General features: G+C 50.5%; 1 protein-coding gene and 1 long non-coding RNA gene across 15 annotated transcripts in view; one reads left to right on the plus strand and one right to left on the minus strand.

Annotated features, from left to right (window-relative positions):
* LOC138359021 (uncharacterized) overlaps positions 1–26,810 on the minus strand; it is a 246,153-nt gene that overhangs the window by 141,808 nt on the left and 77,535 nt on the right. The window lies entirely within an intron of this gene.
* LOC123745813 (ankyrin repeat and SAM domain-containing protein 1A) overlaps positions 1–26,810 on the plus strand; it is a 166,253-nt gene that overhangs the window by 117,193 nt on the left and 22,250 nt on the right. For 9 of the 14 annotated variants that reach the window (XM_069317617.1, XM_069317615.1, XM_069317619.1 and 6 more), the window contains one exon: positions 18,186–18,360. In XM_069317617.1, coding sequence (XP_069173718.1) covers positions 18,186–18,360 — 175 coding nt within the window. The remainder of the gene's footprint in view (positions 1–18,185; positions 18,361–26,810) is intronic. The other 5 variants (XM_069317616.1, XM_069317620.1, XM_069317624.1 and 2 more) reach the window with 1 other exon arrangement.

Below are 26,810 nucleotides of genomic sequence, written 5' to 3' on the forward strand. Positions count from 1 at the left end.
TGGGATATGGAGACCAGGAGCTGGGATATGGAGACCAGGAGCTGGGATATGGAGACCAGGAGCTGGGATATGGAGACCAGGATCTGGGATATGGAGACCAGGATCTGGGATATGGAGACCAGGAGTTGGGATATGAAGGACGAGTGAAGGAACCGGTGCTTAACCACTTGAACCATTGAGGATCGAACGTCGGCCTGCAAGAGGTGATGCCGTCGATCTATCTACCAGTCCAAGTAGACGGTCTGGCGTGACTTAGGATGAATTGGTAATGTCTGGTTGTGGTGAGGATGGTATAGGGAGGAGGTGGATAGGTATAATAGGGGGAAGAAGGTGGAAGGGGAGGAGGAGGAGGGATTAGTGGTCTGGGAGAGGAATAGAGGGTGGTGGGAGGGAAGGCAGGAAGGGGTGACTAGGAACGGAAGGGACCAGAGTGTTAACTGATCATATCCTCCAGCCTGTCTCTCTCTCTCTCTCTCTCTCTCTCTCGCTCTCGCTCTCTCTCTCTCTCTCTCTCTCTCTCTCTCTCTCTCTCTCTCTCTCTCTCTCTCTCTCTCTCTCTCTCTCTCTCTCTCTCTCTCTCTCTCTCTCTCTGTCTCTCTGTCTCTCTGTCTCTCTCTCTCTCTCTGTCTCTCTGTCTCTCTGTCTCTCTCTCTCTCTCTCTCTCTCTCTCTCTCTCTCTCTCTCTCTCTCTCTCTCTCTCTCTCTCTCTCTCTCTCTCTCTCTCTCTCTCTCTCTCTCTCGCTCTCTCTCTCTGGTAGTCTGCCCCTACCCCTCATTATGACCTGCCTCATACCTCCTTAACTTGTTGTCCAGTTCCGTCTCCTCTTACCCTTCCATCCCCCCCCCTCCCTGGGGCTCCATCTTCACTGTTCCGTCCTCTGTTCTTCCCCCTGTTGTCCTTTTCCTTCAGAGTATTCCCCACGCCATCTTTCCCCCTGATAAGTTGTCATGGCTCCAGCAGCCTGCAGCTCCCGGTCCTGGCTCCTCTGGCACCCGGGCGTTGTGGAGAGTACTGACCCTCATGTGTGGCACTGTCCTGGCCATGAGGGAGGGCCATAGAGAGGCACTCACACCCGCCGGTGTCTCTCCCCCAGTCCCCTCGGCCCCCCCCCAGTCCACGCCCCCACACCCCCCAGTCCCCCCGCCCCCCCCCAGCCCCCCCTCTCCATCAGCAGTACCCCGGCTGTCAGCCTGGTGCTTTACGCTGCCCTTCTTTCCGGCTGGTGAGGGACGGCACTTAGGGACTGCTCCTGGTTGTCAGGGGATGAGAAGGGCTGTCCCTCAAGTCCTCCCCCAAGAGAGGGCTGCACGAGCTAGGCCTATAGGGCGTGCGTGAGCGAGGTAGGCCTAGGGCGTGGACGGTAGTTTAGTATGGTACGGGAGCCGGTCGGCCGAGCGGACAGCACGCTGGACTTGTGATCCTGTGGTCCTGGGTTCGATCCCGGACGCCGGCGAGAAACAATGGCAGAGTTTCTTTCACCCTATGCCTCTTGTTACCTAGCAGTAAAATAGGTACCTGGGTGTTAGTCAGCTGTCACGGGCTGCTTCCTGGGGGTGGAGGCCTGGTCAAGGACCGGGCCGCGGGGACACTAAAGCCCTGAAATCATCTCAAGATAACCTCAAGATGGTGGACGCAGTGCACTGCTGAGGAGAGATGGGGGGTCGAATAGAGCTGCTTGTGTGCCTTCTTCTGGTGGAGTAGAGAATGGAGAGGGTAACTCACCAGGTGGCAGGTTCACGAAGCAGTTACGCAAGCACTTACGAACCTGGGACCAGATTCACGAAGCAGTTACGCAAGCACTGACGAACCTGCGGCCAGATTCACGAAGCAGTTACGCAAGCACTGACGAACCTGGGGCCAGATTCACAAAGCAGTTACGCAAGCACTTACGAACCTGGGACCAGATTCACGAAGCAGTTACGCAAGCACTGACGAACCTGGGGCCAGATTTACGAAGCAGTTACGCAAGCACTTACGAACGTGTACATCTTTCCTCAATCTTTGACGGCTTTGGTTACATTTATTAAACAGTTTACAAGCATGATAAGTTCCCCATCAACTGTTGTTATTGTTATAAACAGCCTCCTGGTGCTCGGAGCTCATTAACTGTTTAATAATTGTAAACAAAGCCGCCAAAGATTGAGGAAAGATGTACAGGTTCGTCAGTGCTTGCGTAACTGCTTCGTGAATCTGGTCCCAGGTTCGTCAGTGCTTGCGTAACTGCTTCGTGAATCTGGCCCAGGTTCGTAAGTGCTTGCGTAACTGCTTCGTGAATCTGGCCCCAGGTTCGTAAGTGCTTGCGTAACTGCTTCATGAATCTGGCCCCAGGTTCGTAAGTGCTTGCGTAACTGCTTCGTGAATCTGGCCCCAGGTTCGTAAGTGCTTGCGTAACTGCTTCGTGAATCTGGCCCCAGGTTCGTAAGTGCTTGCGTAACTGCTTCGTGAATCTGGCCCAGGCTGCTCTTGGCTTGTCTAGATAAGACGGACGATATTTTGCTGCTCTCCTTAGCGCCTTATCTTGCACTGCTTCTACTTTCCGCATGTTAGTTTTCTTTAAGATGTATAGTGGTGTTGTATGTCCACTCTTAGTAGGCCTTAGGCCCATGCCCAAGTAGGTAGGCGGAGTAAAAAAATGTAGAGAAGTGCAGGTGAATGAAATAGTTGAGAAATGTGGGGATGTAGTGAGACTTGTGATGGTAGGGGTGTATTCACCTAGTTGTATTCACGCACTCATGTGGGGGGGTTGAGCTTTGGCTCTTTGGTCCCGCCTCTCGGCCGTCAATCAACTGGTGTATAGATTCCAGTTGATTGACGGTTGAGAGGCGGGACCAGAGAGTTAAAGCTTAACCCCTGCAAGCACAACTAGGTGTACACACACACACACACACACACACACACACACACACACACACACAACAGCATAGTGTGTGTGTGTGTGTGATGGTAAGGTTGTTGTTAAGGAGAAAGCACTAAGCCAGTGTGACTGTAGCACGTGTCAGGAACATGTCCAGGACCTGGGGACGTGGGGGGGGGGGGGGGAGTGTAAAGGAGCGACTCCCAATCCCTTGGACCATTAGGGGATGGCGCGTCTATCCTGCCAGACGCAAAGTCTTCAGTCGTACCGGCCAGTAGTCCACGCGGCTCGGGGTTTAGCGTAGTGGTACGTCCCTTCAGGGGAGGTGGGGGGGGAGACAGTACTTCCCCTCGTTGGGGGGGGGGTCAGTACTTCCCCTCGTTGGGGGGGGAGGCAGTACTTCCCCTCGTTGGGGGGGGGGGAAGAGTAGTTCCCCTTGTACGATAATTAGTTGTGTTTCAACTCTTCATTGTCATGGTATGGCAGGAAGTTCGACTTTTATTAATTGTAGTTGATCACATGTTTGGTTTTTAGCCAGGAGGGGCTGTGTTGCGGGGCTGTCGGGGCTGGGGTCTATCAGGGCTGTGTTGCGGGCCTGTCGGGGCTGGGGTCTATCAGGGCTGTGTTGCGGGCCTGTCGGGGCTGGGGTCTATCAGGGCTGTGTTGCGGGCCTGTCGGGGCTGGGGTCTATCAGGGCTGTGTTGCGGGCCTGTCGGGGCTGGGGTCTATCAGGGCTGTGTTGCGGGCCTGTCGGGGCTGGGGTCTATCAGGGCTGTGTTGCGGGCCTGTCGGGGCTGGGGTCTATCAGGGCTGTGTTGCGGGCCTGTCGGGGCTGGGGTCTATCAGGGCTGTGTTGCGGGCCTGTCGGGGCTGGGGTCTATCAGGGCTGTGTTGCGGGCCTGTCGGGGCTGGGGTCTATCAGGGCTGTGTTGCGGGCCTGTCGGGGCTGGGGTCTATCAGGGCTGTGTTGCGGGGCTGTCGGGGCTGGGGTCTATCAGGGCTGTGTTGCGGGCCTGTCGGGGCTGGGGTCTATCAGGGCTGTGTTGCGGGCCTGTCGGGGCTGGGGTCTATCAGGGCTGTGTTGCGGGCCTGTCGGGGCTGGGGTCTATCAGGGCTGTGTTGCGGGCCTGTCGGGGCTGGGGTCTATCAGGGCTGTGTTGCGGGCCTGTCGGGGCTGGGGTCTATCAGGGCTGTGTTGCGGGCCTGTCGGGGCTGGGGTCTATCAGGGCTGTGTTGCGGGCCTGTCGGGGCTGGGGTCTATCAGGGCTGTGTTGCGGGCCTGTCGGGGCTGGGGTCTATCAGGGCTGTGTTGCGGGCCTGTCGGGGCTGGGGTCTATCAGGGCTGTGTTGCGGGCCTGTCGGGGCTGGGGTCTATCAGGGCTGTGTTGCGGGCCTGTCGGGGCTGGGGTCTATCAGGGCTGTGTTGCGGGCCTGTCGGGGCTGGGGTCTATCAGGGCTGTGTTGCGGGCCTGTCGGGGCTGGGGTCTATCAGGGCTGTGTTGCGGGCCTGTCGGGGCTGGGGTCTATCAGGGCTGTGTTGCGGGCCTGTCAGGGCTGGGGTCTATCAGGGCTGTGTTGCGGGGCTGTCGGGGCTGGGGTCTATCAGGGCTGTGTTGCGGGCCTGTCGGGGCTGGGGTCTATCAGGGCTGTGTTGCGGGCCTGTCGGGGCTGGGGTCTATCAGGGCTGTGTTGCGGGCCTGTCAGGGCTGGGGTCTATCAGGGCTGTGTTGGGGGGCTGTCAGGGCTGGGGTCTATCAGGGCTGTGTTGCGGGGCTGTCAGGGCTGGGGGAGTGGGGGCTGTAAAGGCTGGGAGGGGGGCCATCTTAGGCAACTCCAGCATGTTGAGTGGATGAACCTGGTAGAAAAAAAGATTTGTGGATATAATTCTCTCCCTCCCTCCCTCCCTCATTCCTCCTCTGGTCCCCCTCTTCTTTCTCCTGCCTACCCCTCCCTCCCTCCCCTCCCTCCCTCCTCCCTCCCCTCTTCCCTCTTATCTTCACATGCATCACGTGCCAGTGTAGTGAATAAAGCCACTAGTGTATAGTTGATCACTGTGAATACTAATGTAAGTGTAGAAGGCGGCTGTGGCGGCGTGCCTTGATGCCCTACACTGTGTGGTGATCCTGTACCACACAGTGTAGGGCAGGGTCACCACACTGTGTGGTGATCCTGTACCACACTGTGTATGGCAGGGTCACCACACAGTGTGGTGTAGGGGTCACTACACTGTGTGGTGATCCTGTACCACACAGTGTAGGGCAGGGTCACCACACTGTGTGGTGATCCTGTACCACACTGTGTAGGGCAGGGTCACCACACAGTGTGGTGTAGGGGTCACTACACTGTGTGGTGATCCTGTACCACACAGTGTAGGGCAGGGTCACCACACTGTGTGGTGATCCTGTACCACACAGTGTAGGGCAGGGTCACCACACTGTGTGGTGTAGGGGTTACCACACTGTGTGGTGTAGGGGTTACCACACTGTGTAGTGAAGTTCTTAGCTTTTTCGTACTGTGTTCGAGCATTTCCTTACATTTCTTCAAGTCGTTTGCATTTCCAGCTTCCACTATTTCCTCTCCTCCCACTTTCTCTCCATTTTGAAGTGTTTTTGTTCATCTTTGCTATTTCACTCGGTATCTTGTATGTTGGGATTATGTCCTCTGTTTCTTCTTCTTCTTCCTCTGGGGGTTATAAGGTCCAGTTTCGAGTGATGGTGGTAGGAGTGATGGTGGTAGGAGTGGTAGTTGTACGTGGGGTGGTGGTAGGTGTGGTGGTGGTGGTACGTGGGGTGGTACACGTCGGAATTGATTCAATGCTCGACTATTAATGAGGTTATTTACCTATTGGCATCAGGTATCTCCATCCTGCATCTTCAGGTGTCTTGATCCATTGTCACCCTGCCTTTGTCACCCTGTGTGTGACAGCGAGACAAGCCCCACACACTGCCTCTGTCACCCTGTGTGTGACAGCGAGACAGGCACCACACACTGCCTCTGTCACCCTGTGTGTGACAGCGAGGCACGCACCACACACTGCCTCTGTCACCCTGTGTGTGACAGCGAGACACACTGAACTCCAGACCAGCGTCGCTGACAAGTGTGTAAAGTGGATAACTAATCCGGTTGAGAGTAATTGAACACCCAGGAACGATAATCTATGTAGCAACATTGTTCACAACCTTATGACAAGGTTATTAAAAAGACAGGAAGACAAAGAATACTTCGACTATTTCCCTTAGATTAAACAAGAATTACACAGTTTCCTATAGAAGACTGGTGAACAAGATGGAGAATCAGACAAAACCTTTCGACTTGTAGAAAGGCAACAAGTGAAGGCGCCTAAGGAACGGTTCTGGATAGCTATTCCTAATTCATGTAACTGACTTGACCGAGGTGGTACATGGCAAGGTTTGCGGTCGAGGAAAAAGCTGATGGCGAGTCTAAAAACAGAGGAGGACTGCAGCAAGTTACCGGATGAATTTGACAAACTTCAGAAGTGGGCTAACAAATGGTTGCTAGAGTTCAATCCAAACTTGTGCAAAGTTATGAAGATGGGAAGGGGGGGCAGGTCTTGCAACAAGCACATTGAGCAGTATCAATCAGCAGTTACTTGACTTTTGCAATGAATTCACTACCAAAATGTATTTGAACAAGACCAGATTAGATATATACAACACACACCATCACTGAACCATTTATGGAAGCAACTCGGGTTAGATAAAACACAAAAAAACTAAATGATTCCAAAAACTCGTGTATGATAAATTCCATTTATTTACATAAAGCTGAACACCCTTGACAGCTCATAATGTACATTGTTATTTAGGACAGCACCCGATGCTAATAGGCCACTTAAGAGACGCACTTAAGAGACGCACTTAAGAGAGGGGACCGGACGGAAGGGGGGAATGGGTGGTGAAGGGTTAGCTTTGATTATTAAACAATTGGGCTCAATTTATGTTTACATGTGTTGGCCTAATTGATAGTTTTACGATAACTATCCTAGTCCAGATTTACGATAACTATGCTAGCCCAAATTTACGATAACTATGCTAGCCCAAATTTACGATAACTATGCTAGCCCAAATTTACGATAACTATCCTAGCCCAGATTTACGACAACTATCCTAGCCCAGATTTACGATAACTATCCTAGCCCAGATTTACGATAACTATCCCAGCCCTCGGGTGTGAGGTGACTAGCCACGTGTCTATTTAATGTTTAGCAAGGATAACAATCGCTATCTAATACTACCTAGGACGGTTTTCAACAACGGGAAGGGAGCTATCGGGAAAAAGCGCCAAGCCATTACTATATAGCACTGGGAAGGGGTCAGGATAACGATGTGGGATGAGACGGGGGGAAAGGAATGGTGCCCAACCACTTGTGTGGACGGTCGGGGGATTGAACGCCGACCTGCATGAAGCGAGACCGTCGCCCTACCCTCCACCCCAAGACGGTGGTTTGTAAGGCTGTGGTCAGAGTAGTTGTCGAAACATAATTATTTCTTCATTGTGGATATCGTTCATAATATATTATTTCTTAAACAAATCCACAAGGGCCGTGACGAGGATTCGAACCTACGTCCGAGAGCATCCCAGACGCTGCCTTAATCGACTGAGATACATGACCATGTCGTAGCTGAGTCGATTAAGGCAGCGTCTGGGATGCTCTCGGACGCAGGTTCGAATCCTCGTCACGGCCCTTGTGGATTTGTTCATTGATGCATCAGGCTACCTTACCTTACCTTGAGGTGCTTCCGGGGCTTAGTGTCCCCGCGGCCCGGTCGTCGACCAGGCCTCCTGGTTGCTGGACTGATCAACCAGGCTGTTAGACGCGGCTGCTCGCAGCCTGACGTATGAGTCACAGCCTGGTTGATCAGGTATCCTTTGGAGGTGCTTATCCAGTTCTCTCTTGAACACTGTGAGGGGTTTGCCAGTTATGCCCCTTATGTGATTTGCTATGTGCTATTTGCTATAGCCCTTATGTGGCTATTGTGATTTCTGTGTGTAATATTGTTAGATCGTTCTATGCAGTTGATTAATTGCAAAATCGTCACTCAAGTTTAAGAAGATTCTTGTAGAGTGGTGCTCTGGCTCAGACGTGCGTGGGTGTGTTTATTATTTGTATCTGCAGAATCGAGCTATTAGCTCTTGGACCCCGCCTTTATAACCCATTTAATTTTTATCTTATGTCGACTACATATTTGTCATTCTTATGTCTTTCTAACACACACACACACACACCACACACACACACCCAGGAAGCAGCCCGTAACAGCTGTCTAACTCCCAGGTACCTATTTACTGCTAGGTAACAGGGGGCATCAGAATGAAAGAAACTCTACCCGTCTGTTTCCGCCGGCGCCGGGAACCGAACCCTGGACCACAGGAATACGTATCCAGCGTGCTGTCCACTCAGCCACCAGTGCCCTGTATGTGTGTGTGTAAGTGTGTAGGGAAGCAAGCAAGGCTCCACATGTGGTATGATGCTGAGGTATGACCTCATGCCACAGATGTGTGTGTGTGTACTCGTGTTGTGTACACCCTTCCCCCCCCCCCACACACACACACTTGTGTACGTAAAGTGTGGGTCTTGACCCCACAGCACAGTGCCAAGCTGATGTATACTCCGGTTAGGTCTCTGCGTCCCTCCCTCTCTCTCTCTCTCTCACACAAGACTGTTGTCGTGTGTCTACAGGTGTGTCACCTTAGGGGGTGGGGGGATGGGCGTGCAGGTATGTCACAGTAGGGGAAGGACCGTGCAGATGTGTCACAGTAGGTGTGACCTGCCTACTGTGGATGAGGCGACCAACAGATGAATCAGAAGACCCAAGAGGTCATCTTGATATCAGGCAACGGGAGAGGTCAAACAACGGGAGGGGCCAGGCAACAGGAGAGATCAAACAACGGGGAAGGCCAGCACCCCCCCCCCCCCTGTCTAAACAGAAACATAACGGTAGACCATCGACACATTACGAAACTGGTGAAAGTGTTGACCTGGAAAATGTACAGCTTTCATTTTCCCCTGGCAGCATAAGCCGAATTAAAGCTTGAATCTGGATATGACGCATACACGAACGTGGTCGTGAGAGGTGTATAGTGCCGTCACGTTTGGTCACTCACTGTCACTCATAGTGACATGTTCGGTCAGCCTGCCGTGACGTCAAAGTTAAGCTGTGGATTGACTATGTCAGGTTTAAGATTCCTTGAATCTTAGTTATCTCTCAGACGTTTCTAGTTCCTGCTAGTGTCTCTCACCCCCTTCCTAGTTCCTGCTAGTGTCTCTCACCCCCTTCCTAGTTCCTGCTAGTGTCTCTCACTCCTTCCTAGTTCCCGCTAGTGTACTTCCTGTCGTGTGGAGGGAAGTGTTGCTGATGACAGCTGACTCCTGGACCCGATGGTGTGGGTGGCTGTTGGAGTGTGTGGGATGGGCATGTGGGTGTGGGATGGGCATGTGGGTGTGGGATGGGCATGTGGGTGTGGGATGGGCATGTGGGTGTGGGATGGGCGTGTGGGTGTGGGATGGGCGTGTGGGTGGGATGGGCATGTGGGTGGGGTAGTGGGAGCACACCGTACACAATATGACCCACTACTTGAGAGGGCGGCTTGCGGGGTCACGAAGCCTCCACACACAGCTTCCCTCAGAGACTCTTGCGAGGAGAGCATTGAGATGCAAGATCTTGGTTATCTTGAGGTTATCTTGAGATGATTTCGGGGCTTTTTAGTGTCCCCGCGGCCCGGTCCTCGACCAGGCCTCCACCCCCAGGAAGCACCCCGTGACAGCTGACTAACACCCAGATACCTATTTTACTGCTAGGTAGCAGGGGCATAGGGTGAAAGAAACTCTGCCCGTTGTTTCTCGCCGGCGCCTGGGATCGAACCCAGGACCACGGGATTACAAGTTCAGCGTGCTGCCCGCTCGGCCGACCGGCTCCCTGAATTAATAGTAAGATGAATTACTTCAGATTACATTCGGTATAGAGTAGCGCCGTCGGTGGAGTCACTACCCCTTAGAGGGACCGTTAGTAGTTCAAGTGCCACTCGAGGTCCCTTGAGGTGAAGATAATCAGGGGAAGTGACAAAGGGGTGACGCATGCAGGCTTAGATAAGGTATTTCAGTTCCTGTAGGCTCATATAGATTGTGGCTCCCACCTGTGCAGGACAAGTGACAGTCCCTGACAGCTGGGTTTACAGCGCTTCGGATTCGTAGTCCTGTGGTTCCGGGTTCGATCCCCGGTGGAGGCGGAAACAAATGGGCAAAAATGATTCTATTCACTCTGATGCCCCTGTTACCTAACAGTAAATAGGTACCTGGGAGTTAGACAGCTGCTACGGGCTGCTTCTTGGGGGTGTATAACAAAAAAAAAGAGGCCAGGTCGAGGACCGGGCCGCGGGGACACTAAAGCCCCGACATCATCTCAAGATAACCACAAGATAACCCCAAGGTTGACGTCTGAGTCAGCCCGCACGCTGCACGTGTGTCCAGAGAATATTACCTTAAACATACTTAAAGATAAGGCAACCGGTCTATTGTGACGAGTTACTGCCCTTAAGTCCCTGCTGAGTGGAGACGTCCCAGCGGGGTCTTCGTCCCAGCGGGGTCTTCGTCCCAGCGGGATCTTCGTCCCAGCGGGGTCTTCGTCCCAGCGGGATCTTCGTTCCAGCGGGGTCTTCGTCCCAGCGGGGTCTTCGTCCCAGCGGGGTCTTCGTCCCAGCGGGGTCTTCGTCCCAGCGGGGTCTTCGTCCCAGCGGGGTCTTCGTCCTAGCGGGATCTTCGTCCCAGCGGGGTTTTCGTCCCAGCGGGGTCTTCGTCCCAGCGGGATCTTCGTCCCAGCGGGATCTTCGTCCCAGTGGGATCTTCGTCCCAGTGGGGGTCTTCGTCCCAGTGGGATCTTCGTCCCAGCGGGGTCTTCGTCCCAGCGGGGTCTTCGTCCCAGCGGGATCTTCGTCCCAGCGGGGTCTTCGTCCCAGCGGGATCTTCGTCCCAGCGGGGTCTTCGTCCCAGCGGGATCTTCGTCCCAGCGGGGTCTTCGTCCCAGCGGGGTCTTCGTCCCAGCGGGATCTTCGTCCCAGCGGGATCTTCGTTGATGATTTACGACCCAAGTTCTTAACTACAATCACCGTCAAATAGTCTTGGTTCAAGATTTGAATAATATGTATATATAACAAATACGCTACATTGCCTTGGAGGGGTATATACCACCGTAGAAGAACATAAGACTGGAGTGCAGAAGGCATATTGTCCCATGTGATTCACTTTCTTTATTATGCACCCCATACCCATCCCGTGGGCGGTGGTGTCAAGGATTACAGAGGCACATAATCGGTTCAGGAACTGAACCCTCTAGTTCGTTTAGCTAAGAAAATAACAATCTTTTGACGCTAGTTACAAAATTATTAATGTTATATATACATATACACATACTCATGCATACATGTACATACGTATACATATATACATACACATATGAGGGACCCCTTATTTGTCTTGTTAAACTGAGTCGTATATGTGTGTGTCATACATTGCAAGCAAGCCAACGATATACATGTTTTCATAGTATCTTTGGGAGGTGCTAATAGAACTAAGGCATTAACTTAGCTTAGCTTCCCTTAGCTTAGTTAATGCCTTAGCTAAGCTGAGGGAAGTGAACAAGTTGACCAGTTGGTCCATGGGGGGGGGAGGGGGAGGGGAGTGAGTGGCAGTACTGGAAGTACTGGTTGTGAAGAAGAGTGAGTGAGTGATTGTACTCAGGCAGTACCGTAAGGTTAAGTAAACGTGAACCAACAATGCCAGAGTTGTTAGTAACGTTAACGTTAGTTGTTAGTTAGGGGCCTGGTAGCCTGGTGGGTAGCGCGCAGGACTCGTAATTCTGTGGCGCGGGTTCGATTCCCGCACGAGGCAGAAACAAATGGGCAAAGTTTCTTTCACCCTGAATGCCCCTGTTACCTAGCAGTAAATAGGTACCTGGGAGTTAGTCAGCTGTCACGGGCTGCTTCCTGGGGGTGGAGGCCTGGTCGAGGACCGGGCCGCGGGGACACTAAAGCCCCGAAATCATCTCAAGATAAACTCAAGATAAACTCAAGATAAAACGTTGAGATGGTGACACAGCTGATGGTGAGATGGTGATGGTGACACAGCTGATGGTGAGATGGTGAGTTGAGATAGTGACACAGGTGAATACATTGGACGTAACAAAGGCCGTAGCCAGAACAGTGTTGGCCAAGGATACTGAAACAAAGGAGGCAAAGTCTTCAGTTACATTGGACGTAACAAAGGCCGTAGCCAGAACAGTGTTGGCCAAGGATACTGAAACAAAGGAGGCAAAGTCTTCAGTTACATTGGACGTAACAAAGGCCGTAGCCAGAACAGTGTTGGCCAAGGATACTGAAACAAAGGAGGCAAAGTCTTCAGTTACAATGTTCACACGATACAAAACTGATGAACGGTAGCGACAACAAAATGATTTATATATGATTTCAATATTATTTTTGACCATCGAATCACTTGGACTGAACGATAGAACAACGCGCTCACTTTTTTTTGGAGGTTGGCAGTCAGTCCCCGACTATCTAAGTGGTTGGGGGACCATTCCTTATCCTTCGTCTTATCCTAAATCCTTATTTTCATATCCCTTCCTAAATCCTTAGCTTTATATCCCTTCCTAAATCCTTATTTTCATATCCCTTCCTAAATCCTTATCTTCATATCCCTTCCTAAATCCTTATTTTCATATCCCTTCCTAAATCCTTATCTTTATATCCCTTCCTAAATCCTTATCTTCATGTCCCTTCCTAAATCCTTATCTTTATATCCCTTCCTAAATCCTTATTTTCATATTCCTTCCTAAATCCTTATCTTTATATCCCTTCCTAAATCCTTATCTTCATGTCCCTTCCTAAATCCTTATCTTTATATCCCTTCCTAAATCCTTATTTTCATGTCCCTTCCTAAATCCTTATCTTCATGTCCCTTCCTAAATCCTTATCTTCATGTCCCTTCCTAAATCCTTATCTTCATGTCCCTTCCTAAATCCCTATCTTCATGTCCCTTCCATGTGCCATATAGTCGTGTAATGGCTTAGTGCTCTTTCCTCATAATTATCTTATCATATCTAAACAAAAAAAAATCAAGTACGTTATTTGCACAACCTGTGACGTACTCGCCTATTTGTGCTTGCGGGGGTTGAGCTTTGGTTCCGCCTCTCAACTGTCAATCACCTGGTGTACAGATTCCTGGGCCTACTGGGCTCTATTATATCTACATTTGAGGGTTCTTGAGCACTCTTCTTGTGCAGCCGAGGGTGGCTCCTGCTCTCGTCTGCTGTGGTGACGGACACTAGTATATTCACCGGCAGTCTGCTCCTCTCTCCCGTCTGCTGTGGTGGCATAAGAATCTCGTTTGGGCCAGCAGACTGCACGCCGCAGGCAGACGCACTTTTCCGGTGCTGGAATCGGTGTCTGCTGTTAACAAGAGGAAGTGATGATATGGACGAGGTCTGTTGACTTGTCTGCTTGGCCCATCCTGGCTGCCCTGGTTCATGGTCCCCCCCCCCACGCCACGGGTTTCAGGCTTATCCTGAAGCTCGGAGCCGGTCGGCCGAGCGGACAGCACGCTGTACTTGTGATCCTGTGGTCCCGGGTTCGATCCCAGGCGCCGGCGAGATACAATGGGCAGAGTTTCTTTCACCCTATGCCCCTGTTACCTAGCAGTAAAATAGGTACCTGGGTGTTAGTCAGCTGTCACGGGCTGCTTCCTGGGGGTCCGAGACCGAACCCGGGACAGTATGTATGCACTAGCGAGAAGTCACACCGCAACCTTTATCTAACTACACTAGAAGAGATGTACGAGAGGTGACATGACCACGAAGTGTAAGATACCGAGAGGAATAGAGAGAGTTCTTTTCCGTGTGAAGGAAGGCAGACAAGGGGAGACAGTAACCACCTGTAAACACAAACGTTGAAGCACCGTAAGGCAATCCTCTCATTAAGTACTGGAGGTAAACAGGGGGGAGGAACGCTTTTAAAACAAGACCTGAAAGCTTCATTAGACCGTTGGAAAGCATCAAGTATAATCGGTGGTGGGGGCCCTGGAGCTAGGGTTCACCCTCTGTGTACACAGACACAGGTAAAGTTGATTCGTCAATCCATTCATTACACATGGGTCAGTTTAAACAGCATTCTGGTAAGTGAAACTCAGTATTCTCACCCTCCTGCTCTATCCCCTCGCCCCCCTCCCACCTCCACACTCAATGTGTGATGTGTGTGTGTGTGTGTGTGTGTGTGTGGGTGTGTGTGGGTGGGTGGGGTGTGTGTGTGGGTGGGTGGGGTGTGTGTGTGTGTGTGGGTGGGGGGGGGGGGGTGTCAATTACTAGGTGTATTGTGGTGGGTATTTGATACCTGACGAGCACTGTGTGGACCGCTGTTTACCTTTGATAAATAAACGAATGATAAGTGGATTTCCGGTGATGCATGACTGGTTCTGTGTGTGTGTGTGTGTGTGTGTGTGTGTGTGTGTGTGTGTGTGTGTGTGTGTGTGTGTGTGTGTGTGTGTGTGTGTGTTGTGGGGGGTGAGATCTACCTGTTGAGCTCCGCCTCTTGGCTAGTGTTCCTGGTGCATTTTTACCTCCTTACATTGCACAACTGTTACACTTGTTCTGGAAACTGTGCACAGTTGTGCTTCAAGCACCTCTGGTTGAAGCTCATTCCTCGACGGATAACTATTCTCTTACATATCTCTTAACTCGTTTCTGGTTTCCATCTTCTACCTTTTTCCCCCTTGTTCTCTTGTCTCTCTCTTGGAAAAGACTGTCTTTGTCCACTTCTCTATCCTCTCAGTATCTTGTACACAGTGATCATGTCTCATGTTGTCTTCAGAGGTCATCTCTCGTATATCTGGTAATAGCCTTAAGTGTCTTCTCGTAATGCCGGTGCAGGTTTTGAACTGCTCTCGTACGTTGATGTCCCGTCCTCTGGTCCTGAAAACCGGTCCTCTGGTCCTGAAAACCGGTCCTCTGGTCCTGAAAACCGGTCCTCTGGTCCTGAAAACCGGTCCTCTGCTGCCCTGAAACGTCTCCATCAGCGGGGCTTACCATCATCGCACTCTGCTGCTGATCTCTGCTGCTGTTGGTGTTGGCATCTGCTATGTTCCCTTGAGTTCTTTAATGGCCTTAGAGGGGAAGGAGGGTAATCCTTCCCGCCCAGAAGTGATGATAATAAGCGGTTGTACCTTTTGGCGGGCTGTGAGCGATGGTGTCTTCGTCTTGGCGGGAACATGGCGGGCGCCGCGCCTCAGGTGGCGCAGGAGCCGTCGCCTATCTCTGGGAAAACCCGCCTTGTGGCACCATTTGTCATGTGTCACTCAAGTCGTTATCCCTGGCCGTTGAGTAGATAGATGAGTGGCTCGTCCCAGTAACTCTCAACGTGTCTTCAGATCTTATGACACCTTCCACCTGTCACCGTAGTAGGATGTAGGGAATATGGTTGCTTGGGTTAAGTATCGGTCATACAAGGTTATTAACCCCTTGTTAGGGAGACCTCCCCCCCCCACACACAGTTCTGTAAGTACTGTGTGAATACTGGAACACTTGCTGATATACTGGTTTAGGACCGGGCCGCGGGGACGCTAACCCCCTGAAATCATCTTAAGATAACTTATAGATACAGAACTTGTACCCAAGATTGACTGTGTAATGCTTTAGTTATGTGATGTAACTACGACGTGAGCTTGTAAGAGCACCTTAATCACCCCTCTGTAGTTCAGGTGTGAGTGTGTAAGCTAGTTAGAATTGCATTTCACCTTTGTAAACGCGCATTAATCATATTAAAGAACGTACCTTGAACGCTGTGTATGTACCACAGACGTCAATGTACGTATGTATGTAAGTAGGTTAGATAAAAACTTCAAAATCACTACAATCACATTCAGGTGATGAGTCACAATAACGTGGCTAAAGTAAGTTGACCAGACCACACACTAGAAGGTGAAGGGACGACGACGTTTCGGTCCGTCCTGGACCATTTTCAAGTCTCACAATCGACTTGAGAATGGTCCAGGACGGACCGAAACGTCGTCGTCCCTTCATCTTCTAGTGTGTGGTCTGGTCAACTCACTACAAATCACCTTCGGTGGTTGATTGTTCAACCAAATGTATGTAAGCTGGTTAGCATTGTAAATGTGTAGCCACGTCTGGGGTAGAAAATAATCAAGAAAAACATAATTACCTTTATCCTATAGGCACCAAATATCTTTCCTAACCTTCTCCATCCTTTTCTTTGTAAAAATAAGCCTTGGCTCCTTCCCTGACTGTGGCGCAGTGCCACGCACCCCTCCCCCCCCTTCACTGCGCCACATCCAGGCTACGCACCCTCCCCCCCCTTCACTGCGCCACATCCAGGCTACGCATGAAGCCCCTCTTCCGCTAGCAGGGCGAGACAGGTGGCAGCTTAATGCCTGCTTGTATGGCAGGTCACGTGGCTTCAGCTGCCTGCCTGGCTGCCATCCTCTTGGCCTGTGTCTCCTTCCCCCTGGCTGCCTTTCGCCCCTCTCCTGGTTGTGGGAGAGAGTGTGGGGTGGTTGTTGTGGTTGTGGAGAGAGTGAGGGTGGGGGTTGTGGTTGTGGAGAGAGTGAGGGTGGGGGTTGTGGTTGTGGAGAGAGTGAGGGTGGGGGTTGTGGTTGTGGAGAGAGTGAGGGTGGGGGTTGTGGTTGTGGAGAGAGAGTGAGGGGTGGTTGTTGTGGTTGTGGAGAGAGTGAGGGTGGTTGCTGTGGTTGTGGAGAGTGTGAGGGGTGGTTGCTGTGGTTGTGGAGAGAGTGAGGGTGGTTGCTGTGGTTGTGGAGAGAGTGAGGGTGGTTGTTGTGGTTGTGGAGAGAGTGAGGGTGGTTGTTGTGGTTGTGGAGAGAGAGTGAGGGGTGGTTGTTGTGGTTGTGGAGAGAGTGAGGGTGGGGGTTGTGGTTGTGGAGAGAGTGAGGGGTGGTTGTTGTGGTTGTGGAGAGAGTGAGGGTGGTTGTTGTGGTTGTGGAGAGAGTGAGGGTGGGGGTTGTGGTTGTGGAGAGAGTGAGGGTGGTTGTTGTGGTTGTGGAGAGAGTGAGGGTGGTTGTTGTGGTTGTGGAGAGAGTGAGGGGTGGTTGCTGTGGTTGTGGAGAGAGTGAGGGTGGTTGTTGTGGTTGTGGAGAGAGTGAGGGTGGTTGCTGTGGTTGTGGAGAGTGTGAGGGGTGGTTGCTGTGGTTGTGGAGAGAGTGAGGGTGGTTGCTGTGGTTGTGGAGAGAGTGAGGGTGGTTGTTGTGGTTGTGGAGAGAGTGAGGGGTGGTTGTTGTGGTTGTGGAGAGAGTGAGGGGTGGTTGTTGTGGTTGTGGAGAGTGAGGGGTGGTTGTTGTGGTTGTGGAGAGAGTGAGGGGTGGTTGTTGTGGTTGTGGAGAGAGTGAGGGTGGTTGTTGTGGAGAGAGTGAGGGTGGGGGTTGTGGTTGTGGAGAGAGTGAGGGGTGGTTGCTGTGGTTGTGGAGAGAGTGAGGGGTGGTAGTGTGGACAGGAGGGTACACCACCCTGACAGTAACTACCCCTTCTCTTACCTGTGGCGCGCTTTTTGTAACATTCTTGGGTTCGAGTTCAAAGGTTCGAGTCCTTTGACGTACCCGCTCTTGAAAGTGTATGGATGGAGATGTCTTGCACGATTTCTTGTTTCCAGCTAATTCCTTCTATGTCTTCATGTCCAATCAACTTGAGAATGGTCCAGGACGGACCGAAACAACGTCGTCGTCCCTTCACTCTCTAGTGTGTGGTCTGGTCAACAACGTTGTGTCTTAGTCTTATAAATGGTAACGTTTAACTATTATCAACAGCCAGTTTAAGTTGGCTGTTAACAATAAAGTGTGTTTGGTATCAAGTGATTATGCTATGTATAATCTCCTAAATTTGCTGTATCGATCGATACAGCAATATCTATCTATATCTATTTTTTTTGGCGCCGTTGGTCACGATATCTGTGGCCTGTAGGAATGGCTTAATAAAAAAAATAACAATTTCTACCACAGCCACAGATACCCAGACGGACAACACGGTAATAATCGACAGACTTAACATGGCCAAATCACTTTACATTTGACGTAATTTGTTAACCTTAAGATCCCTAATAAACACGATACCTTTTGAGTTCCCCACATTAACATAGCCCTTACCTACCGTGGCCTCCTCCTCCCAGAGGAGAATTAAATCAAATGTTTATTTAGGTAAAGTACATACAAGGGGTGATACAGATTTTGATGAACTTCTAGATTAGAGCTAGTACATACAATGCCTGAAGCCACTATTAACGCAAACACCTATGTATTCCCAGCAGGAAAAGCGGCCGTGCAGGGACATAGAGACGGAGACGGAGCCTGAGGAGGTGTTAGCTGTGGATCCCTGTGGCGGGTCATCTGCTTCACTCTCATCCGTGTCCGCCTCACTCTCAGACAAGAGTCTCTCCACAGACCACATTGAGGAGATCAAGAGCGACGTTCCCTTCGCTGGTGAGTACGCCAGAATGTTCGGTAATACGTTTATTGCTTGTAATGTGTGTATATGTATATATTAACACGATGTACTGAACGGGGTGAGAATAGCTTGAGCTACCTCATCCCTTTGTGTGTATTTTACCTCAATAAACTTATTTCAATTTCAATGGTGAGTACGTCACTTCTGCCCCTGTTCTCTTGGTCTCCTTAGTGGTGCTTCTCTTTGGGGTTCTGTTCTATTGTACGGCTTCAATATTTTATCATAGAAACATCTCGTGTTTGCGATTCAGATGGAATTTAAATATACTGTTCTAGTAGTAGTTTAGGTGTCTTGCTGGTGAGATAATACACAACACACATGTCCAGAGTGCAGTCAGGTGTGTGGCCGTGGTGTTGTCAGGTGTGTGTGTGTGTGTGTGTGTGCAGCGGTAACTAAGACAGGAATCTCACACCAGCTTCACAACCGAACAGCCACTATGTCTATCATTTTCCCCTTCAATCCTGTACCACGACGACCATCAGCCACTACCACCTCCAGCACTTCGTAACCCTCCAATTCTCACAACCACCATCCTACAGTGGCCACCAAGACCCTCCAGCTACCACCATCTTATCATTCACAGCCACACCACAATGACGACGACCACCACCACCACCACCACTACCACCACCCTCTACCACCACCACCCTCTACCACCAAAACAACCTTCACAGCCACTACCCCACAACCACCACAACTCCAACTATTCACCTCTTACGTAGAGGATCAACGCCCTTAGCAGCGTGCCCCGGCGTAAGTGTGTCAAGGTTACGCAAACTCTGCCTCCTCACGCAACTGTGTTTGCTCTTCTCCACCGCCTACAATATGCAACATGATTTCAATATACGCACCTGTTGGTAGGGTAGCCTGACCCCCCCCCCCTTCCCTTCCCTTCCCCCTCCTCACCGTGCAGGTGAGGGGTGTCGGGGTGTCGACTCCCTCCAACGCTGGGCCGCCTGCGGTTCGAGACCCGCACTACGCTAACTTATACCGCAGCCGGGCCCGTGGCGTAAGTGGTAAGACACTCGCCCGGCGCTTCGCCAGCGCTTTGGCCTGGGTTCGTATCCTGGCTGGGGAGGATTGACTGGGGGTCAAGCCTTAAGTGTAGCCTCTGTTCACTCAGCAGTGAACTGGGTACGTGGTTGTTAAACGATTTGGCGGGTCGTATTGCGGGAAAAGAATGCACGCAGCTCTTGTATATATATAAATACAAAATACAAATAAAATATGCAAATTACAGTTCGCAGATTTTTTCTGCAGTCACGTGAGCACCAGCGGCCCCACGCACTTGCTGCTTCTGGAGGGATTCATTGATTGATTGATTGGTGAAGATTAAGCCACCCAAAAGGTAACACGGGCATGAATAGCCCATAAGTGGTGGCCCTTTTGAGCCATCACCAGTATCAATAGCTGATACTGGAGATGTGTGGAGGTGCGACTGCACCCTGCGTGACGGGAGATGTCTTCCCCCGTGTTCTGGAGGGAAGAGACGTGGCACTATATGGCAGCAAGGTAGGCACAGCACTACAGACGGGCTCACCATAGCCCGTGCTACTTGGAACTTTTTGTTCCCAATAGCTAAATCTATAACAACAACAACAACACAGCACTACAGTAGTAGGGTAGAGGTAAGAGGTAGGGAAGGGGGGTAAGGGAGGGGGTGTAGGGTGAGGCAGGCACTATACGCAACAAGTGCCACTTAGTGTAGTGTGGCGGGCACCCAGCTGCCACTGGCTCTTTCCTACCCATAATGGCACCATGGAGTTCATCTCTCTTGGTCAACTCACGGACTCTGTGGCCTAAAGAGGAATTTAGGAGGCTATTCCTAAATAGCCTCTTTAGGAGGCTATTCCTCCTAAAGAGGAATAGCCTCCTCCTTAGGGCTATTCAACCCCCTTACCAATGCTTTGTTCCCTCCCCCTCCCCCTTACCTGGCAACGTGGCCTGGGTACCTGGTACAGCCACTGGCGTCGAGGGAGACAAGGTCACTGGAATATGAAATGGGAGGTACATTGCGAAGTCCAAGAATGTCGCCAGGCGTTCTGGGCCACTGTGTGTACCAGGTGGCTTCGGTGAAGGTTGCGGCCGACCTGTCTTCTTCCGCGAGGCGGGAGCTGTGGAGTGGGATCGCACTGTGTGTGATGGTGAACCTGGGGTAGGTGAGCACACCTACCCTACCCCTACCCTCCCTCCCTCAAACCTGCCCCTTGGGCACATTGGGCCAGATTCACGAAGTAGTTACGCAAGCACTTGCGAACCTATACATATTGTCTCAATCTTTGGCGGCTTTGTTTACAATTATTAGACAGTTAATGAGCTCCGAAGCACCAGGAGGCTGTTTATAACAATAACAACAGTTGATTGGCAAGTTTTCATGCTTGTAAACTGTTTAATAAATGTAACCAAAGCCGTCAAAGATTATGGAAAGATGTACAGGTTCGTAAGTACTTGCGTAACTGCTTCGTGAATCTGGCCCCCAGGTTCGTAAGTACTTGCGTAACTGCTTCGTGAATCTGGCCCCTTGTCTGCTAGTTTCTTTGCTCGTCTCCACTATGGGTCGAGGGCCCCCAATCAGCCGGCATTTTGTCACCATATTTTGACAACCATTTTCATAAATGACCAATCTGTATTGTAAATGGTAATATGACTACTAGCGTCTGTGAGTGACAGGTGTGCTGGACAGGTGTAGGGGACAGGTGTGCACGTAACCCAAGACGACAACACCCCAGTACTCGTAAGGCTGAGGACTGATATTGTGAGGTGTTGTCACTAATGAGTCACCCAGACTCTTCCGGACTGGTAAGGTGACAGGGTCCTGTGGTCCCGTGACGGGTCCTGTGGTCCCGTGACGGGTCCTGTGGTCCCGTGACGGGTCCTGTGGTCCCGTGACGGGTCCTGTGGTCCCGTGACGAATCCTGTGGTCCCGTGACGGGTCCTGTGGTGTCGTGACGGTGTCCTGTGGTCCCGTGACGGGTTCCTGTGGTCCCGTGATGGGTCCTGTGGTCCCGTGACGGGTTCCTGTGGTCCCGTGACGGGTCCTGTGGTCCCGGGACGGGTCCTGTGGTCCCGTGACGGGTTCCTGTGGTCCCGTGACGGGTTCCTGTGGTCCCGTGACGGGTCCTGTGGTCCCGTGACGGTGTCCTGTGGTCCCGGGACGGGTCCTGTGGTCCCGTGACGGGTTCCTGTGGTCCCGTGACGGGTTCCTGTGGTCCCGTGACGGGTCCTGTGGTCCCGTGACGGTGTCCTGTGGTCCCGTGACGGTGTCCTGTGGTCTCGTGTGAGAGTAACTTGTGTGGTTGTGAACTACGGGTCTTGCAAAATGAGCTTGGCAACCTTAATTGTGAATTATCCTGGCACTCAGTGTGCACTCTCCTGGCACTCATTGCGCACTCTCCCTCCCGGGCTGATGTCCACACCTGCACTCGAGGAAATATTTCACAAACCAACGATAACATTTTGTCTGGGAGGAATCGTCCATCCAGCAAATTCAATCAACTTTTTGTGTTTTTAAACGTGTCACTAATCACTCCAACCTTTGTCGAAATATCAACTTAATTGTTGGGAAATACAACTTAAGTATGAGATACAACGGTGTAGCAGGTGTATAGGCTGGAATAATACACCTGGGGTCAGATTCACGCAAGCACTTACGAACGTGTACATCTTTTCTCAATCTTTGGCGGCTTTGTTTACAATTATTAAACAGTTAATGAGCTCCGAAGCACCAGGAGGCTGTTTATAACAATAACAACAGTTGATTGGCAAGTTTTCATGCTTGTAAACTGTTTCATAAATGTAACCAAAGCCGTCAAAGATTGAGGAAAAATGTACACGTTCGTAAGTGCTTGCGTAAGTGCTTTCGTGAATCTGACCCTTGGTCAGCAGAGAAAGCAGGTATACAGGCTGGAATAATACACCTGGTCAGCAGAGAAAGCAGGTATACAGGCTGGAATAACACACCTGGTCAGCAGAGAAAGCAGGTATACAGGCTGGAATAACACACCTGGTCAGCAGGGAAAGCAGGTATACAGGCTGGAATAATACACCTGGTCAGCAGAGAAAGCAGGTATACAGGCTGGAATAATACACCTGGTCAGCAGGGAAAGCAGGTATACAGGCTGGAATAACACACCTGGTCAGCAGAGAAAGCAGGTATACAGGCTGGAATAACACACCTGGTCAGCAGAGAAAGCAGGTATACAGGCTGGAATAATACACCTGGTCAGCAGAGAAAGCAGGTATACAGGCTGGAATAACACACCTGGTCAGCAGAGAAAGCAGGTATACAGGCTGGAATAACACACCTGGTCAGCAGAGAAAGCAGGTATACAGGCTGGAATAACACACCTGGTCAGCAGAGAAAGCAGGTATACAGGCTGGAATAACACACCTGGTCAGCAGGGAAAGCAGGTATACAGGCTGGAATAACACACCTGGTCAGCAGAGAAAGCAGGTATACAGGCTGGAATAACACACCTGGTCAGCAGGGAAAGCAGGAGAGGCTTTCCTACTCCATGTTTGGTATTATGAGGGAATATGACTCTCTCAGGGAAGTGTGGTGGGGGTGTGTCGGCAGATTGGGGAAGGCGGAGAGGTTGACAGCGGGTGTAGAGGAAGGGAAGAAGTGTAGTGGAGTGGTATGGCAGCTATTAGGTTACTGTGAGGGTGTAGTGAGGGGGGGGGGAGGGGGGGAAGCTAGTATCAAGGCTGGCTTGTGTATCTGGCCCTCGTGAGGGGAGGGGGGTGGGGGTGAAGAACTATCTCTCACCAAGTATTTCCCTGACTCCATCCTGATGGGTCTGTTCTTACAGACCCATCAGGACCCATCACACCCAGACAGGATAGTCTGTCCTTACAGACCCATCACACCCAGACAGGATAGTCTGTCCTTACAGACCCATCACACCCAGACAGGATAGTCTGTCCTTACAGACCCATCACACCCAGACAGGATAGTCTGTCCTTACAGACCCATCACACCCAGACAGGATAGTCTGTCCTTACAGACCCATCACACCCAGACAGGATAGTCTGTCCTTACAGACCCATCACACCCAGACAGGATAGTCTGTCCTTACAGACCCATCACACCCAGACAGGATAGTCTGTCCTTACAGACCCATCACACCCAGACAGGATAGTCTGTCCTTACAGACCCATCACACCCAGACAGGATAGTCTGTCCTTACAGACCCATCACACCCAGACAGGATAGTCTGTCCTTACAGACCCATCACACCCAGACAGGATAGTCTGTCCTTACAGACCCATCACACCCAGACAGGATAGTCTGTCCTTACAGACCCATCAGGACCCATCACACCCAGACAGGATAGTCTGTCCTTACAGACCCATCACACCCAGACAGGATAGTCTGTCCTTACAGACCCATCACACCCAGACAGGATAGTCTGTCCTTACAGACCCATCACACCCAGACAGGATAGTCTGTCCTTACAGACCCATCACACCCAGACAGGATAGTCTGTCCTTACAGACCCATCACACCCAGACAGGATAGTCTGTCCTTACAGACCCATCACACCCAGACAGGATAGTCTGTCCTTACAGACCCATCACACCCAGACAGGATAGTCTGTCCTTACAGACCCATCACACCCAGACAGGATAGTCTGTCCTTACAGACCCATCACACCCAGACAGGATAGTCTGTCCTTACAGACCCATCACACCCAGACAGGATAGTCTGTCCTTACAGACCCATCACACCCAGACAGGATAGTCTGTCCTTACAGACCCATCACACCCAGACAGGATAGTCTGTCCTTACAGACCCATCACACCCAGACAGGATAGTCTGTCCTTACAGACCCATCACACCCAGACAGGATAGTCTGTCCTTACAGACCCATCACACCCAGACAGGATAGTCTGTCCTTACAGACCCATCACACCCAGACAGGATAGTCTGTCCTTACTATTTATGGTAGTAAGGAGCTAAGTAGTAAGTAAGGTAGCTTGCTTCCTCACTGACTACGGGCTCACCATAGCCCGTGCTACTTGGAACTGCTTGTTCCAAGTAGCGAATCTTTAACAACAACAACCTTACTGAAGTCATCACCATGGAGTCTCTCTCTCTACGTGAATTCCGGTCCAGTTACCTAAGCATTTATGCAGCCAATTGCGAAACCTGTGCATCTTTCAGCAATCCTGCCGGCTCTGTTTACTTCTCGTAAACAGTTTGAGCCCCGAAGCACTAAAAGGTTGTTTACAACAATAATAACTTTGGGTTGTTAAAGTCTTCTAAGATTATAATCAGTTTCTTACATTTTATAAAGTTGACATGATTGAAAGATGCACAGGTTCCGTTAAGGGGGGGGGGGGGTGTTTGATGTTCCGCATAAGTAGACTTCATATAATATGGGGAGTACTATATTTTGTTCTAATCAAGTGGAAAAGGTTTTTTTGTTGCATATTGCGACAGTAACTTGAGACGACGTAAATTTTAAGGTTTCCATCTTATGTCTAAAGGGTTATTGTAGCGTTGGAGGGTGTAGGTGTATGGGTGTAGTGTGAGGGGAGGGTGTAGTGTGAGGGGAGGGTGTAGTGTGAGGGAAGGTGTGGTGTGAGGGAGGGCCGGAGGGTGTAGGGTGTGGTGTGAGGGAGGGCCGGAGGGTGTAGGGTGGGTGTAGGGTGTGGTGTGAGGGAGGGCCGGAGGGTGTAGGGTGTGGTGTGAGGGAGGGCCGGAGGGTGTAGGATGGGTGTAGGGTGTGGTGTGAGGGAGGGACGGAGGGTGTAGGGTGTGGTGTGAGGGAGGGCCGGAGGGTGTAGGGTGTGGTGTGAGGGAGGGCCGGAGGGTGTAGGGTGTCCTATACACGAACAGTGAACAGGAGATGAGAGAGAGAGAGAGGACAGTTAAGGAACCCCTGATGTTGACCCAGGTGGGTGGCTAGTTCAGATGACTATCTTGTAAGATAACACACCACGCCAGTGTAATAACACCCGCTCGGTTATCTTGGCAGACACTCCAGGTCAGCCAAGTACCCCATCATATAAATATATATTTATACCAAATATATATATATATATATATATATATATATATATATATATATATATATATATATATATATATATACATATATATATATATATATATATATATATATATATATATATATATATATATATATATTTTAATTGTATATCACAAATCTTAATTGACTTAATTTATACAGTCCTGCACTTGTATTAATTGTATCTAATTCACTACTTTTTATCTTGAGGTTATCTTGAGATGATTTCGGGGCTTTAGTGTCCCCGCGGCCCGGTCCTCGACCAGGCCTCCACCCCCAGGAAGCAGCCCGTGACAGCTGACTAACTCCCAGGTACCTATTTACTGCTAGGTAACAGGGGCATTCAGGGTGAAAGAAACTTTGCCCATTTGTTTCTGCCTCGTGCGGGAATCGAACCCGCGCCACAGAATTACGAGTCCTGTGCGCTATCCACCAGGCTACCAGGCCCCTCCTTACAGACCCATTTATATAAATGAAGATTCACTAATAATTCCTTTAGTGACTGATTTACTCAGCAATTATGCACGGAATGGTCCAGTCAGTTGTGGATGTTGACTTGAGAGATGGTAATCAAACAATGCAATTGGTCTCTTGATCTGTTCTTATGTTAAACTCTCACTTGGGTTCTCTGGTCAAGATGTTTAACTGTTTGCGAAAACATAGAAGTTATGGCAATGTTAGTATGGGATTTTATACATATAAGCATTGCATCTGCTTGGAGAATTTTAAATCTGTGTTTTTTCCTTAAATAGTTGTACTGCTTGTGTGTGTGTAACACTCCATGCAAAGAGGGTTATACGTTCTATGTTGAAATAAGTTCTATAAGTTCTAAGTCATATTGAAGATACTTACAATCCTCATCTCTCTCAAGTCCCAGCTGTGTCTGGGTACAAGTGACAGGATGAACAACCCAGCGGGGTGTCTTCCTATTGGGGAGTGTTGTACATGCTGCTATGACGGTATGTACAACATACCGCCATAGCATAGCGCCACTCACAGGATGAGTGGCGCTGCCCAATAAACTCGCCCCTCGGGGCAAAATTTAAAACAAAAAAATTCTCTCAAGTCTTCTCATTAGTGCTGCATCGTCAGCAAATATCGACAAATTAGACTTAACTCGTGTAGATAAAGTAATTTACAGGAATAAGAAATAATATGGGTCCCAGCACCGCTCCTTAATGTCCACCATTTCTTACCTCACCCCTCTCACTGGCACTCTGACTCCTGTCTGTTAGGTAGTTCCTTAACCATGTCATTGTGCTTGAATGCAGTAAAGAGAAGCACTAATGGCTTGGCGATTTCCCCTGATAATTCACTCCTCTCCCTCCCTTTCTAAGGCAAGATGCCTGAACGCTAACGAAGGTAAGGTAGTTATGAGGGTAAGCCAG

This window comes from Procambarus clarkii, chromosome 88, assembly GCF_040958095.1.
Source record: "Procambarus clarkii isolate CNS0578487 chromosome 88, FALCON_Pclarkii_2.0, whole genome shotgun sequence".
In the NCBI taxonomy this organism is placed as follows: Eukaryota; Metazoa; Arthropoda; class Malacostraca; order Decapoda; family Cambaridae; genus Procambarus; species Procambarus clarkii.